The sequence below is a fragment of the Cebus imitator genome, unplaced genomic scaffold, assembly GCF_001604975.1.
Source record: "Cebus imitator isolate Cc_AM_T3 unplaced genomic scaffold, Cebus_imitator-1.0 Scaffold397, whole genome shotgun sequence".
Taxonomy (NCBI): domain Eukaryota; kingdom Metazoa; phylum Chordata; class Mammalia; order Primates; family Cebidae; genus Cebus; species Cebus imitator.
In genome coordinates this window covers 89,008-104,588 of record NW_016107712.1, presented here as the reverse complement: position 1 = coordinate 104,588, position 15,581 = coordinate 89,008, and the positions used below count along the sequence as shown (strand labels likewise).

The 15,581-nt window shown below is 38.6% G+C and overlaps 2 protein-coding genes across 2 annotated transcripts in view; both read right to left on the bottom strand.

Moving 5' to 3' along the window:
- BDH2 (3-hydroxybutyrate dehydrogenase 2) overlaps positions 1–2,134 on the bottom strand; it is a 22,431-nt gene extending 20,297 nt beyond the window's left edge. The window contains exon 1 of the mRNA XM_017508648.2: positions 2,027–2,134. The gene's annotated coding sequence lies outside the window, so the exon portion shown is untranslated. The remainder of the gene's footprint in view (positions 1–2,026) is intronic.
- A 7,861-nt stretch (positions 2,135–9,995) lies between these two features.
- CENPE (centromere protein E) overlaps positions 9,996–15,581 on the bottom strand; it is an 83,313-nt gene continuing 77,727 nt past the window's right edge. The window contains exons 45-47 of the mRNA XM_037731411.1: positions 14,984–15,167; positions 12,969–13,255; positions 9,996–10,490 (exon numbers count right to left, since the gene is read on the bottom strand). Of these exons, the coding sequence (XP_037587339.1) occupies positions 10,396–10,490; positions 12,969–13,255; positions 14,984–15,167 (566 nt within the window). The 3' untranslated portion in view covers positions 9,996–10,395. The remainder of the gene's footprint in view (positions 10,491–12,968; positions 13,256–14,983; positions 15,168–15,581) is intronic.

Sequence of the window (15,581 nt, the reverse complement as noted above, 5' to 3'; positions counted from 1 at the left end):
TGAAGAGACTTTTGTTTCCAGCTTTGATAAAGTGGAAAACAGGGAAAAGTGAGTTGGATGGTGTTGATGAACCAACTTACAGTACATGCACAAGTAGCCTACACAATCACTCTGCTCCATTACCTGCCTGAATTTTTACAGGTTGCTAGCCCAGCCTAGAGGGCTTACATTATCTAGTCCTTTCTCTTTGAACCTGTCTCAGCCTTTTCTTTAGCCACGCTTTTTTTTTTTTAATACCCAATATGCTCTTCCATTTCAAACCTCCACACTTGGTCCAAGTTCCACATGGTGAAGGGGAAGTTACTCCTATAGGCAACAGCCACTGAAGGATTTATAGAAAGGGCGTAACATAATCAGATTCATATTTTGGAAGGGTCACTGTGGAGAATATACCTGGGCAGGAGCAGGGGGTGCATTAGGAGGGTGCTAGGGTTATCTAGATGGGTGAAATTGCAGGGCTGGAGAAAATAGCAGGGCTGGAGAGATTGGTGGATTGGAGAAGTGTTTCAGAGATGAGAGATAGGTAGGGCCTAATCGCCAGTGGGGCTAACTGCAAAGAAATGTGGTTTGCCCAGTGTTTCACAGCTATGAATTCAAACCTAGGCCTTCTTGTTGCATGTCTAAGGGAAGATCTCATGGCATTGTCTCATGGTACTCACAGCTCTGCAGGCCCCTCTAAATCCCCACTGTGGCACCAGGAGCCTGTGCCTCACATACTGAGGCACTCACCCCAGGAAGTAATGGACAATGAGGCACAGCTGCTGCTGCATCTCTGAGCTTGTTCTGGGGCCTCCTTCTTGGGGCTGTAACAAGCCAATGCCTGAGCATGCATGGTTACTAAGGCAGCCCCATTTCTGGGAGACACAAAGCTCCTCCCCAACGGATGACTGGCTGGAGAAGCTCCTTACTACCCAGCTGAAGCTCTCTTGACTGCACAGCTGTCTGGGATGCTTCCACTCAACCTGTCTTCCTCCTTTTCCTACCTCACAGGTGGACTTGCATCGAGGCCTGATGGCTCTCACAGCCTCACCTAGTTCTCTCCTCATTCTCTCTCACACCAGCATCTCCCCTAATAAAATCCACACACATTTAATTCTGTCTTGGAGTTGGCTTCTTGGAGGGGCAGACTAACACAATCTTGTAAGAAGTGGCTCCAGGGATCACCTTACAACCCACTGACTTCCTCTGAGTTTGTCCACATTCTTTAGGCGATGGGAAACCTGGATATTAACAGTGCCTGACCTATTTTGATACACTGAATTTTTGCTTTATCTTTTTTCTTACACAAAAGGTAAACTTTCGCTTTCAACATGGAATAATATACTTTAGAAAGATATGCTTTGTCTTTACCCTCATTAGATCCTAAGCATGGTGTACAAAAAGCTATTTTACAACACTGTCATTAGTGATATTTGGTGTATGGCCCTGTAAACCTTCCAGTCAAAGGTTTTGCTAGAAATCTTTGACACCCAAAGAAGCACTTCCAGAACAATTGTTGAAGCACAGAGCAGCTTTTCTACGCACTTTGAAAAACCTCCTCTTAGCTGACCTTCCTGTCTTTCTGGGACCAGAATTTAGGGGCCAAGCCTTAACATTTGATAAACAATAATCTCAAACTGAAACAGATTTCTTTGAGAAAATGAGTGCAAACATGGCCTGAATCGGTAAAACAAGGCAACTCTCAGCATATCCAATGTGAAAACCATACACATTGGCTTTCTTAGTCCAAAAGTTGGAATCAAAATGTTGATTTTTGATTAGTGGAGACACAAACAGAGCGTATTCAGGAACTCATTGTTTTCATGAGCCAGGAAGAAAAATGTTCACTTAGGATACCGTAAGAATCCTCTTTTCTTTGGCTACTTTATTAGACATACATACGACAGTTTCAAGCTCATTAAAAACCCATCTTTACACTGATCTAACTGCTCAGGTTAATTTTGAAACAGGCAACGTACAGAACAGAACATCTAACAAACCTCTCCTCTTTCTAAAGTTTCATTTCGAAAGCATTAGGAAATCTTACTTTAAGCAGCGAGCTGACGGCGTTCTCCGGAACCCGGTGGGAGCAACAAACTTGAGACCTTTGTATGGCAGCAAGTCAAGTGCTTAGTAATGCATGCTGGGATTTGTAGTCAGCCTTTCAGAGATTAGTGGCTCCATCGGAGCACTTTATGAATGTTCGTGCTGCCATCTAGTGGAATTCAGGTAGAACTATGAATTGCAAGCGGAGGATGAAAAGTGGAAAAGCACCTTACAGCTTACTTAGGGATGTGCTGTACTAGGGTGGACAAGATTGGATGAGCTGGAAACTGCATGTGGAAGACAGCAGAGCAACAAAATAGAGGGAACCCACGTCACTGAAAATTCTCAGTCTTCCTGACACTTGACCTGGAATGTTTTAAGGGAGAGAAATAAAAATTCCTTTGTGTTTAAAATACAGTTGTGATTTTTATTTTTTCATTCTCAGTCTATTCTAACACCACTGCACGGTTAGTGGCAGAATGCCAGGAGCCTTACTACACTGGGGTTGATGGTGGGGAGAATGTGAAACTTGGATGACAGGGTGAGGCTTAAATGGGAACATGTTGAGTAACAGCAAAAAAACCCAGTTTGGGGCCAAAGATTTAAAGAAGCAGATTCTTCTCTGAAGACATGAGGAGTAAGTTGTGTGATAATGGTGTGCGTTTTGTGTGCATGAATGGACATTGTAAATGTTGAACTCTAGGCTCCGACAATCACTGTCAACAGAAGATGAAGCTGCAAATATTTATGTTTTAAAACTTAAATTATAAGGCTAGTTAAATGTTTCTAATGACTAGTTTTAATGTTCATGGGTACATTTTACCTAAGTGACCATTTACATTGTATAGAAAAAGATTCATCTTAAGCACACTTTGGATATTAAGAATTAGTTTGAGGAAGAGGTTTTTTGTGGATTCTTTCATACTGCAGAGGAAAAACCATTTGCCTTCTGGGGAATTGAGCTAAATTCTAATCTAGTCTTTAAGACTAGAATGCTAAAAACAAAAACATGAAGGAAATTAAAACCCCTTATAATTAAATTGATTTGTAAAAACATTGTTATCGGAAATTGATTGGACTCAAGGCCTTCTTCCAGAAAATAAGGACTTGATTGATTGTCAGGCTTATATTAGGTTCTGAACCTTAATGCTATGCATTTGTACTTATTAAAAATGGTTTCAATGAAAAGTACATTAGCAGTATGAACTTCTGGTGCAGTTGGAAGGTCTTCCATTTGAAAAATGTGATATTTGAATGGAATCATTTGAATCCTTTTATTTTCTAGCCCCCCTCCCCCACACTGGATAGAATTTAAGCTAGAATTTTCCCTTTGGATAGAAGAACAAAAAATGAACATGTTATTTGTAAATTGATATTTAGTAACTAGTGATAAACTTGAAATACTAGAATACATTATAAGCCTCAATCATAGGTAGTTTTATGAAAATGAATCTTTTAGCTGTCTTTTGAACCTGTATTCACATTGGTTTTCAAGATATTTTAAGCTATATTTTTTCCTCTTTTCAGAACTGCTTCTTATTCTGGGGCTACTTTTTTTTAAATTGTGTAATTCACAAGGGGCTGCATTTTTTTTTTTTTTTTTTTTTTTTTTTTTGGATAAGGCTTATAACTATGGCTGGATGTTTTGCTCTAGTCTTCTAAGAAGGAGCATTCTATTTTTTAGAGTCACTCCTAAAGTCATGTGGTAGTTAACTTTGGAGACTATTTTGCATATGAGTGCTGATAAAATTAAAACCCAAGTAGATCTCATTGCATGTCACCCTATGAATGCTGACAATGGAAGGAATACCTTGCTTGTAGAATACTGTCACTTCTGGACTGAAAAGCTGAGGGAGAAAGTTAATTTTCTTTTTCGCTTAAGTCAGAAAAACTTACAGCTGGTGTTCCCAGTTTCCTGGTTGACCTTAGCAGATGAAGTGAACAGATGTGTTAATTCAGACTGAAGAAATTATCTGAATCTTGGTTTGTGTAGATTTACAATCTACATGCCATATTAACTAAATCAGATCGCTTTTACAGTTTCTTATGTGTACATAGGTTCCCTTCCAGCTCCTTCATATCCATTAGTCCTTGAACTTTCTAAACTGGCATTGAAAAATTACAACGTTTGGTTGCACCAATTTTAGAAACTTATGCAGTACAATATGTGTTATTTTTCTGAGGCAAAACCAAAGGTAAATTTCTGAAGGTTCTTGCTGTCTTCCTTAGCAGCATTTGATGGAAGATCTTTTATACACTTGTCATAGATAACAATAAACCAGATTGCAAATCCTTTTTTAAAATCTTAAACCAGATTTTTGGTCCAAATTGTGTAGGCTAAGTTAAACTTAAAATACATTCTATTAACCAATATGAGTGTATTTCTGTAAGCATAGTTATGTTGAAATAAAGTTTTAAAAAGCAAACAAACAAAAAATATCCAGTTTGGCTGAAGAGAACAGAGATATAAGGCCCAAAAGAAAGGACTAGATCTTATGAGCCGTCTAGGTTAGGATAGCAACATGTACATTATCTGTAGTGCCATTGAGCAGAGTGATTGTATAGGCTAGTTGTATACGTACTGTATATAATGGTTTACTCAGCACCCATCCAACTCACTTTCCCCTTTTTTCACTCATCAAAGCTGGAAAACAGAAGTCTCAACTTCCTAGCCTCATTTGCCACTAGGGGTGGCCAAGTAGCATAGACTGGGCCAAGGAAACGCAGGTGGGAATTTCTGAGGATGGCTTCCTTCTTAAATAGAAAGGTAAGGGGAGTTGGGAGAGTTAGCATGGGGAGAAGTGCTAGATGTGGGTGACGGGGAGGAAGGCAGCAGATCACACTACCACGTGTGTGCCTATGCAACAATCTTGCATGTTCTTCACATGTACCCCAAACCTAAAATGCAATAAAATAAAATTAAATTAAAAAAAAAAAAAGAGAGAAAGCTAAGCCCTTCGGAAAGGCTTTTGGCTTTTGCTCCTCCCTTTCTTTTTGCCTGGAATGAAGATAGGATGCCGGGACAGAGCAGGCATTCAATGAGTTTGCCCAAGGTCAGAGGGGCACATTAACGACAGAGCCCAGCAAGAGAAGGAGCCTGTGTCCTCGATGGCAGCCTCAAGGCAACAACTCCTCTGAACTTCTTATTTGAGGAAAACAAACTTTAGTGTTTTCCAGGTTTTTTGTTACATGGAGCTTAGTGATTTCTAACAGGCACAGTGGATATGAACAAAGACTGTGGCGTCAGAAAGACTAGAGTGAGTCCCATATCTTTCTCACTAGCGAAGTGAGTAAATCACCTAAATCTCTGAACCTCTCATGTTTCTCATCTGTAAAATGAAGGTAAAATAGCACCTACCTCAGGGATGTGGTGAGGAGGAATGACTCAGCCTGTGATCCCATCAGCACAATGTTTGCCACACAGGTACTTAACATATGTTAGTGATTATTATGATGAAGACATGGTTAGAGAAATTTAATTATAATGGATGGTAAAAGTTGCCCTTTTTAGTTCTTTAAAAAACCGAACATAGTTTCTGCATGTGTCCGTATAAGGTCTTTGATAAAATTGTCCCTCCTTGTTCCAGCAACTTCTAACGCTGGCTCTAACGATTTGTCATCACATCTAGCTGTGCTCTTGCTTTACTAACAATGCCTTTGACTTTTGAGGCTTTTGAACAAACTTTTAATGAGTCTGAGAGTTCGCTAATCAAAGCCAACTCCAATGCTTCTTGATGTAGCGTTCTTCAGCATCCCTCTGTAATCTTCAGCAATAATGCTTACTTAATGATAACAACCTAAGTCACATGGTATTGCAGATACTTGCTTATCCATTTTTGTTGTCTGCAGACCTAATTTCTTCAAGCGTGGGGACTATATGTTTTACACCTTTACATTGTGATTAGCTGATATTCAAAATATATTAGTTGCTTGTTTTCTTTATCTACAGTATGAGTTCCACATTGGTAGTACCTATCAGTGCCTAAAACAGTCATTGGCACACAGTAGATGCTCATTAAATATTTACTGAGTGAATGGCAGTTTCTCAATAGATTTTCTGAATAAAATTCTGCCAGGCTCTCAAGACAATGTTTGTGAAGGTTAATTTTAAGTAAGTTTCAACTTGACTGGATTTAGGGATCCCAGGGGAGCTGGTTAGCATTATTTCTGGGATATCTGTGAGTAATTCTGGAAGAGATTGGTATTGGAATTAGTGAACGGAGTCAGAATCTCCTTCACCCAATGTGGGCAGCTGCTATCCAATTGGCTGAGGGCCAGATAAAAAGGCAGAGAAAAGGTGAATTCTTTCTCCTCTGGAACTGGGACATCCATCTTCTCCTGCTCTTGGATATCTGAACCCCAGCCAGATTCTCAGGCCTTCAGACTTGGACTGAGCCATGCTCCTAGTTTCCCTGGCACACAGCCTATGGTGGCACTTCTCAGCCTCCATAATACTGTAAGCCAATTCTCCTAACAAACAAACATCCCCCCCTCCATATATATATATATATTCATCAACTTTAAATGGGGTTACATCCCAATAAGCCCATTGTAAATTTAAAATATTGTCAGTTGAAAAATGTATTTAACACACCTATTTCACTCAATGTCAGAGCTTAGCCAAGCCTACTTAAATGTGCTCAGAACACTTACGTTAGCCTACAGTTGGACAAAATCATCTAATACAAAGCCTCTTTTAGAATAAGGTGTTGAATATCTCATGGGATTTACTGAACAGAGTATACTGAAGAGTGTCAGTTGTTTACTTGTGATCCCATGGCTGACTGAGAGCTGTGTCTTGCTGCCACTGCCCATAATCACAGCAGAGTATTGCTATCTTGTGAAGAGATTAAAATTCAAAGTAAACTTTTCACTGAATGCATATTGCTCTCACACCATCCTGAAGTTGAAAATCACAAGTTGAACCATGATAAGTCAGGGACCATCTGCATATATTCTACTGGTTTTGTCTCTCTAGAGAATGCTAATACAGATTTTGGTACCAGAGGTGGTTCTAGAGGAATCAAATTTTAAGGATGAGTTTCCTGAGTTGGTTTTGGGGTTCCTGGAATTGGCTCTCTAGCCTGATTAGATTTAAAAATGCTAAAGGCTCTACCTATTTTATTTTTTGTTTTGAGATGGGGTCTCACTCTTGCCCAGGTTGGAGTGCAGTGGCATCATCATAGCTCACTGCAGCCTTGAATTCCTAGGCCATCCTCCTGCCTCAGCCCTCCAAATTAACTTTTTTTTTTTTTTTTTTTTTTTTTTGTAGAGATGAGGTCTCACTATGTTGCCCAGGCTGGTCTCAAACTTCTGGTCTCAAGTGCTCCTTCTGCCTCAGTTTCCCAAGGTATTGGGATTACATGCATGAGCCACTGCGCCCAGCCTGGCTCTCCTTTCAATAGTACAGAGAGCACTGATTATCCATGACATTAACTGTTCATAGAGATATGCAAAATGTCTGCATTGGATATTCCTAATCAACTACTTCTTAGAGGTGAGGAACTTAGTGACTCTGTATATAATACTCCCTGTTTTTCCCTTCCGAGAAGGAGTCTTGCTCTGTCGCCTAGGCTGGAGTGCAGTGGCATGATCTTGGCTCACTGCAGCCTTGCCTCCTGGGTTCAAGCGATTTTCCTGCCTCAGTCTTCCAAGTAGCGGAGATTAGAGGCATGTGCTACCACGCCTGGTTAATTTTTGTGTTCTTCCAGAGACAGGGTTTCACCATGTTGGCCAGGCTGGTCTTGAACTCTTGACCTCATGATACGCCCACCTCAGCATCCCAAAGTGCTGGGATTACAGGCATGAGCCACCATGGCCAGTCCTATAATATTTTAAAATATTTGCGGAACTCTAAGAAATGTAACAATGTTGGTTGGTTGCTCCTAATATTGTTGGGCAAAGTTATTAAAAAAAAAAAAAAAAAAAAAAAAAGGATGACTTCAGGAACTCAAATTCCTGGCTCAAGCTCCACATAAGTAACCTAAGGGCTTCTAGGTGTGCCCTGAAAGAGGATCTTCTCCTGTAGCCATGAGCCTAAAATTGCTGAAAATTAAACACCAGTCTTCATCATTTGATTGGTGCAATTACAAAAGGTGAACTCCGCCTCATTGTGTCTACTGGTACAATGGGCCACAGTGATTGAGAGTGAGATTCTAAAAGTTGGAATGGGGACATGTGGGAAGACCGTGAAGCCAGGAACCTTGAGGTCTTTTTTTTTTTTTGAGACAGTTTCACTGCTGCCCAGGCTGCTGGAGTGCAATGGCATGATCTTGGCTCACTACAACGCTGACTTCCTGGGCACAAGTGATCTTCCCACCTCAGCACCCCCGAGTAGCTGAGACTATTGGCACATGCCACCATGCCAGGCTAATTTTTATATTTTTTTGTAGAGTCAGGGTTTCACTATGTTGCCCAGGCTGGTCATGGACTTCTACGCTCAAGAGTCCCACATACCTCAGCCTCCCAAAGTGCTGGGTCCTACATTCTGATGAGTTGTTTCTGCCAGCTGAGGTGGCCTCTTCAACCTTGTTGGGGTTGGTAATGGCCTTTCCAACTCTGTCTGAGGGGTTAATCCTGCATTGCCTGAGGAAATAATAATGACCTCCACTGAGACAGCTGCCAAGCAAGACAATGCTGATTTTCCTCAGGACCCACCCCACCACTGCTCTATGCTCCTAGACTTGTAACTAGACTCAAGTCCCAGCAGATCCCTAATGTGAGGTAAAAAGTGTGGCCCATGAGGAGCTTCATCACACTCAAAAGAACCACTTGAGTTTTCTAACTTATATAAGCAGATATCTGGGGAAAATGTATGGGAACAGATGTTCAGGATGTGGGATAATGGAAGCAAAAGGGACAGAGAGCTTATTTGAAGAAACAATGGCCACAAACTTCCCAAATTTGAGGAAGAAAATGGACACCCAAATTCAAAAGTTAAGCAATATTTGACTAGGCTGGCTACCTGATAACTGGTAAATTTTTAATAGTTTTAAAGTAGTTTTATCATCCACGTGAACATAACCACTACTTTGGGTTACTTTTGTTCAGTGGAGGAACACACATAAAGAAGCAAACCTGCAGGTCCGTTAGTGTTTTGTTTGGGTAAGGGGGAAAGTAGAAGACAGACTCTCAAGGTACAGGTCTGGGGGAAAGGACTGTGTAGGAAGGGACAGTTTCTACTTAGTTCTAGTGAATTCCTTTGGTGCTATGTTAAAATAAGGGAAAATATCCAGTCCACAGACTTTAAAATACTGGATATGATGCAATCAATAATCTCTCCCTTTGAATGAATCTTACCAAAGAGCCAAGTATGCCTTGAAATCACTCTGACTCTGTTCTATAACCTAATGCAACTTGTTTTAAGTGGTATGCAACTTGTTTTATGGTATAAAATATCAAATATCCTCTAAATCCATAGTTCTTGGAGTTTTACAGGATCACAGGCCTCTCTGAGAATATAAAACAAAGTATAAACCCTAGTATCCCCTCCCCCAAAATAAATCCATACAAAAAAGTTCACAAAAAATTTCAAAAGTTTTACAGATTGCAAGAATCCCATCCATATATGCTTTATATATCTGTGGGGACTATAGGTTTAGAAAACTTTACTTTGATAAAAACTGTGGTATTGTATGTCTACAATGAAGACGTAGAATAAATGCTCTACAGGTTCCTTCAGGTTGAGAGTAAGGGGCAATGAAAAACAAAGTCTAATAATAAACCAACCAATTTAGAGAGTTTGTATAGGAATTGGGATAGGTAGGTTACCAGAAATGTGAGAAAGAACTTCTGTGGTTATTATAGTAAAAAGAATATTAGAACTGGAAAATTAAGAGGACATAACCTCTGCTATCCTTTAAGAATTTAAATCCAAGCAGGGTGTGTATATGTATTCATAGCAAAATCCTGAGTCAGCAAAAGAGACTACCTCACCAAGAAACCATTAACATTATACAGAAGAGCAGTGATTCATAACTACTCAACATTTATTGAATGTGTAAGGTGTTAAAAATGTTTAAATTTTGTTAATAAAATATATTAATGTCTGTATTATGCTTTTGAATATGCTAAATCATGTAGTTAACTTTACATTTCCTTCAATAACTTTATTCTTTACAAAATATACAAATAAATAAAACAATTCACCTTTTAAAAGTATTACCACGTGCAAGAAGAAGGTAATTCCTATCACCATTCTAAATTACCACAAGGCATTGTTTCCTCCTCCCTTATTTTTCAACTCTAGTGGTAAAGTTAAAAGACTGAATTGAAATTAAGCTGTACTATGACATCATTAGCAGGGACAGACACATAAAGTCATTTCCAAACAAGGAATGCTGAACCTCCCGAAAAGGGATGAAGAGGAGTCTACTGAGTTTTGCACTCAGGTACATCTTTTCCTGAGGAGGCGTGCCAAGGACCTGGTTGAGAATCCACACTCTCTGCTCCTGCATTTTGTATCTCTGAGAAAGAAAATGAAAACAACATTAATCCTATTATAAAAATACACAAAAACCAAGCACAGCTGGAAATAGAAAGGACTGTTAAGACAGGAGAGATGTGAAGAATGACAAATGGCAATATGGTTCATCATGTTTGGTCATGAAGATGGTGTATTTCACCTCAGAGTTGGAGAAGTTTACTCTCCATTTTGTCTTAAAATGAACAATTAGAAAAACCATAGTTAAACTGAGAAGTAATAAAGTTTTATTGGGAATTCTTCAATTTGAAATTCAAAGTGAACCAAACATGGACTGATTTTTATTTTCTTTCTTCCTATTTTTCAAAATAGTATGCTAAACAAATAGTATTTTAGAGAATATTTAGCCATGTTTGGAAAGCTTTCTACGATCCTTTAAAAAGGACTTTAGCTGCATCTATGTGATTATAAACAGTATTCATTTTACAATTATTATATTTATGAAAGTAAATATAGCATAACTGGTCTTGGCAATTACCTTAGTTTGTTAAGGTAATTTAGATTACCTTTTATAATTAAAAGTACAAACTCACGTTTACTTTTTAAAAGACTGCTATTAATTCAAACTGGGCCTATCTCCTTTAATTCTGAATTGGTCAGTTTTTGATTTAGGTATTCCTCTAGGCTACTCTTTTATTTATCTAAAAACAGTACCAGCGAGATCCATGTATTAACAAAGGAACTCAAACATTTTTATTTGCAGTTTGATGAATTCACATTATGCATATGCCTCAGGCACTAGCAGACAAAATCAGAAGGTGATTACAGCTGGGTGTGGTAGCATGCACTTGTAGTCCTTGACGCTTGTGAGGATTGCCTGAGCCGAGGAGTTCAAGGCCAGCCTGGGCAACATAGAGAGACAGTCCCATACAAGTGTTACGTAGCCAAGAGAAGGTCCTTACATGTTTGTTAAATACTACTTAATGAAGAGAATACTTCAAACATTTTTTTTTCCCAAATGTTTTTGTGCCTACCTATCTCCCTAAGAACACTTTTAAACTGTCAACTTGATCTAATTTTGATATAGTTGATGAGAATGGATGGATTTTTTTCTTAATCACAAAGTAGAGGTTTTACAAACTCCGGCAAACATTGCTCAAGGTTTTAAATGATTTGGCAACTGCCTTTCTTAGGGTACAATTTTGTTGCTTTAGATTTCTACAGTTGCATAACAGGGTACCTCTGGTAGGTAGATACATTGTCACAAAGGGCTGTGCACAATAGATGCTATGTGGTGAGAAAGCCTACAAGAAATGCAGTGTTTGTTTCTCCTGCAGGGCCCCCCACTTCTGTGGACAACGTCCATGCAGAACTAGGGATGATCCTTGATATCCCTAGTTCTCCTTTGTTCAATCCGGTGCCTGGTATTGCTGATTTTACTCCAAAATCTCTCCCATTGGTCTACTTTTCTCCATCTCTACTCCAAGTCCACACTACCATCATGTCTTGTTCAGACAACTGTCAAACTCTTGCTCCTATTATTTTTTTGGTCACCTTAGAGATGAGTGATGTTTTCAAAATGTATAACTCATGTTCTCCTGTCATCGCTTAAGAGCTTTCAAAGACTTCCTCTACACAATAAATGAAAAAAATTCCTTTATACAATTTACAAAAGACCAGCATTTCCGGCTTTTATCTCTCTCTTTGGGCTCACTGACTTCACCCATACAAGCTTGTACTCACTGTGCTCTGACCACACTGTATTTCTTTCAACTCTTCACCTGGTCATATTCCCATCTACCCTAATGCTGTCGCCGTTCCATCTGCCCGAGATGCTTTTCACTTTCCTCTTTGTTAAGAGAATTCATGTTAACCTTTTAGATCTGATCTGTTTCCTTCCTCAATATTCCTCATACCTATTATATTCCTCATAGTCTTTTGTACTTGCACTGCTAGAATTTCACTTTTTTTTTTTTTTTAACCACTTTATTACTGTCTGTATCTTCTATCAGAATTAAGCTCTATGAAGGCAGGGACCATGTCTGGCTTTGCTTATCAATGTGCCACCAGGATCTAATCCTTAAAACATAGTAGGGGCTAAAAACAATTTTGTTGATTGAATAAATGAATAGGTAAATGATTCAAGTCTATTATCTGGCTTGAGTAGAGTGAATATAATGCTACTGGATATTTTGGTCCATTAAATTGGTAAGACTTATCAGTAAAAGTTTTTTTTAGGGTATTATCTTCATGTCCTTGAGAAAGTTGCTTGTTTCTCTTTGGACAAAACTATGGGCTTAAATGGTAGAATAAAGACTTCACTTGGGGTTAAAAGTGATTACACTTCATTGCTGTGCCTTGGAGAAACCAACTTTCTTAAACAGAGTCAGCAAATGAAGCCTGTCATTGTAGCTTACTCAATTAAATCTTCTCTTATCTAACTTGCCCCTTGGGATCAAATATTAACGATAAGTTCCAACTGTTACCCTCCGATTTCAAAGTAACTTGTATATTTACTTACCTGGACAAAGGCCTAAACTTGAGTTATCAAAATAGCGAACCGGATGAGGTGATGGTAAAGACTTTGATCGGCTATCAAAAAAACAAGGTTTTGGCGATTCCTTTGGCACAGGATCTTGTAAATTCCGTTCCCTGCATTGAGAGGGTGTAATCTGTTTCTTTTTAGAAACTGTTCCAGTCACTTTAGGAGACTTTGGAGAATTCTCACAAATTACTTGTTTGTGAGCCTCTCTTTTAAGGGCTCTGTCCTTCCAAGTTTTGACCTCATTAGAAAGATGCTGATTATTGCTTTAATGTGGGGGAAAAAAGAGAGACTGTAAGCCTTCTTGATTCTTAAGATGTATTCACATTTACATTTAAAACTTAAAAATAAATTGTGATGAAATATATATAACATAAAATTTACCATTTTCTATTTATATTTTAATTTTAACCTCATGCTTCCTGTTTTGACTATTTCCAGGGTTCCAAAAACAAAATGGATCTATATAAATTGAATAATGTAGTAAAGTTCCATGATCATGGAGTCTTGAAAAGAAAACTCAAAATACAACATTAGGTTTTCAAATGAATCAATGACATAATCCAGAGTGGCTTATCTATTGATACACTGCCAAATAATTTGATGAATTAGTCTCCTGGATAGATGAATCTTTGATGTACCTTTCTTACTGTAAAAGAAATATTACACTGTGCTTTTCTAGTTACAGTGCTGCTTCTTACAGGAGATGCTACAAGCATTTATCCAGTTCCTCCAGAAGAAAACCTAGGAAGCAATCCTAGAGATCTCACTCTCTTTTATTTAACATCTATCCAAGTCTCTTCATACAATCTCATCCTACCTATCAAATTCATTTCCTTGTTTTTATCCCTATTGTAGCCAACCCAGTCCATGCTAAAATTATCTTCTGCCTTAACTACCATAAACACATTCTAAAACTGGGTCCCTCTATAATATGCTAGCAGCCAAAGATGCTATATGATCTTATCAGGCCACTGGCTTAAAACCCTCAAGTGCAGATAATCCTGCCATTATTTAGGATACCACTGCAAATTCTTCAGAATGGCCCATAACGGCCTGGGTAATCTGAATCCAGTTACCTCTGGCACTTCATCTTGCACTTTACTCTGCCTCATTCTCTACACCCTGGCCACAGTGGATGTCTTTCAGTCCCACTCATTACTTATTCTTCTTGACTCAAAGCCTATGAACATGTTGTTCCCCTGTCCTGGAAGACTTACCCTTCTTCTCCTCTCATCTAGCCTAATTCCTACTCATTTTTCAGATCTATTCCAATACAGGAGTACCTTGGAGATATGGCGGGTTTTGTTCCAGATCACTGCAATAAAGTGAATCACAGAAATCTTTCGGGTTCCCAGTATATACAGTAGATAGATTAATGCAGTAAAACAAGGTATGCCTGTTTGTTGGCTTCCTGATCAACCAACCCTCTACTCCTAACACCTAGATAATATTAGGTCTTTCATAATATAACCCTTTTATAATGTCCTTTTTGTTTTTGTTTCTGTTTCTAATAGCACTCATGGCAAAGAGTTAGTTATTTGTAAAATTATTTAATGCTTTTTATTTCCTACGATATCATAGTAGAATGCTTGGCAAAAAGATTCTAATCTTCCACTGTGGTAGAAGCCAAATAATTTGTTAGATCTGTTAATAAAGTAAAAAGCCTACAATAATGAACGTAAGGAGTTCTTCTCTAAGTAAAGCCTCACTGGCTTGGGTATATGGACTTGTGTATGTCAGCTACCCCCTCAAAGGTCTTTGTTTATTTCCTGTTTCTTGGCTTAGTTAAGAATAGGTCAATTGACAGCAAATATTGTAATAGTGCTACAATATTCTAATTTTTTTAAAAAAAATTATATGAGCTATAAAAATTATTTTCCCCATAATGAGTAAAGGGTTACCACCTGCAAAAAATATGTGCATATACCATATATCCTAGATATATGAAATAGCCATAAGCATAATATCTGTATCATATAAGCAGATCTTACCTTAACAATTCATTCTTTTGCTTTATTAGCTCTTCATTTTGCTGCTTTAACTTAGAAACTTCCTTTTCTAGCCTTATATGCTCACTTTTCAAAATAAGAGCTTTTGTGTTTTGTACAATGCCACTGCCACCTCCACAAGTTAAGGGTTTATTTGAAGGCTGAGAATCAGTATGTTCTGATATCACTGTGGGAGGCAAATACACAAATAGGTGACTGTCTCCAAAGTTCAAAATAAAGGAAACACTACTAAGTACAATAAGCCATCATAGAGACCCAAACACCTCAAGTGTTATTTTCCTGGAAGTCACCTTTGACTTCCACCTTCTACCTTACTCCCTCTGCTTATTTGACCAGCCATCAATTCTAAATGCTTCTAGAATCCCCCTTAACCAATTCCAATAACATATCCAGAATACTAAGATCTTTCACCCTGACTGCAGCAATAGCAATCATCTCCACTTACAGCTATCCTTCATTGATCTATATCTTCCACATCAGTTTTCCCCTGGAGGGCTTGTTACAACAGTGTGTGCATGGCCAAGAGGTGAGGTAGGGTGGGAGGGCCACCTCGCCACTCAGTGCATTATATATATTCAAT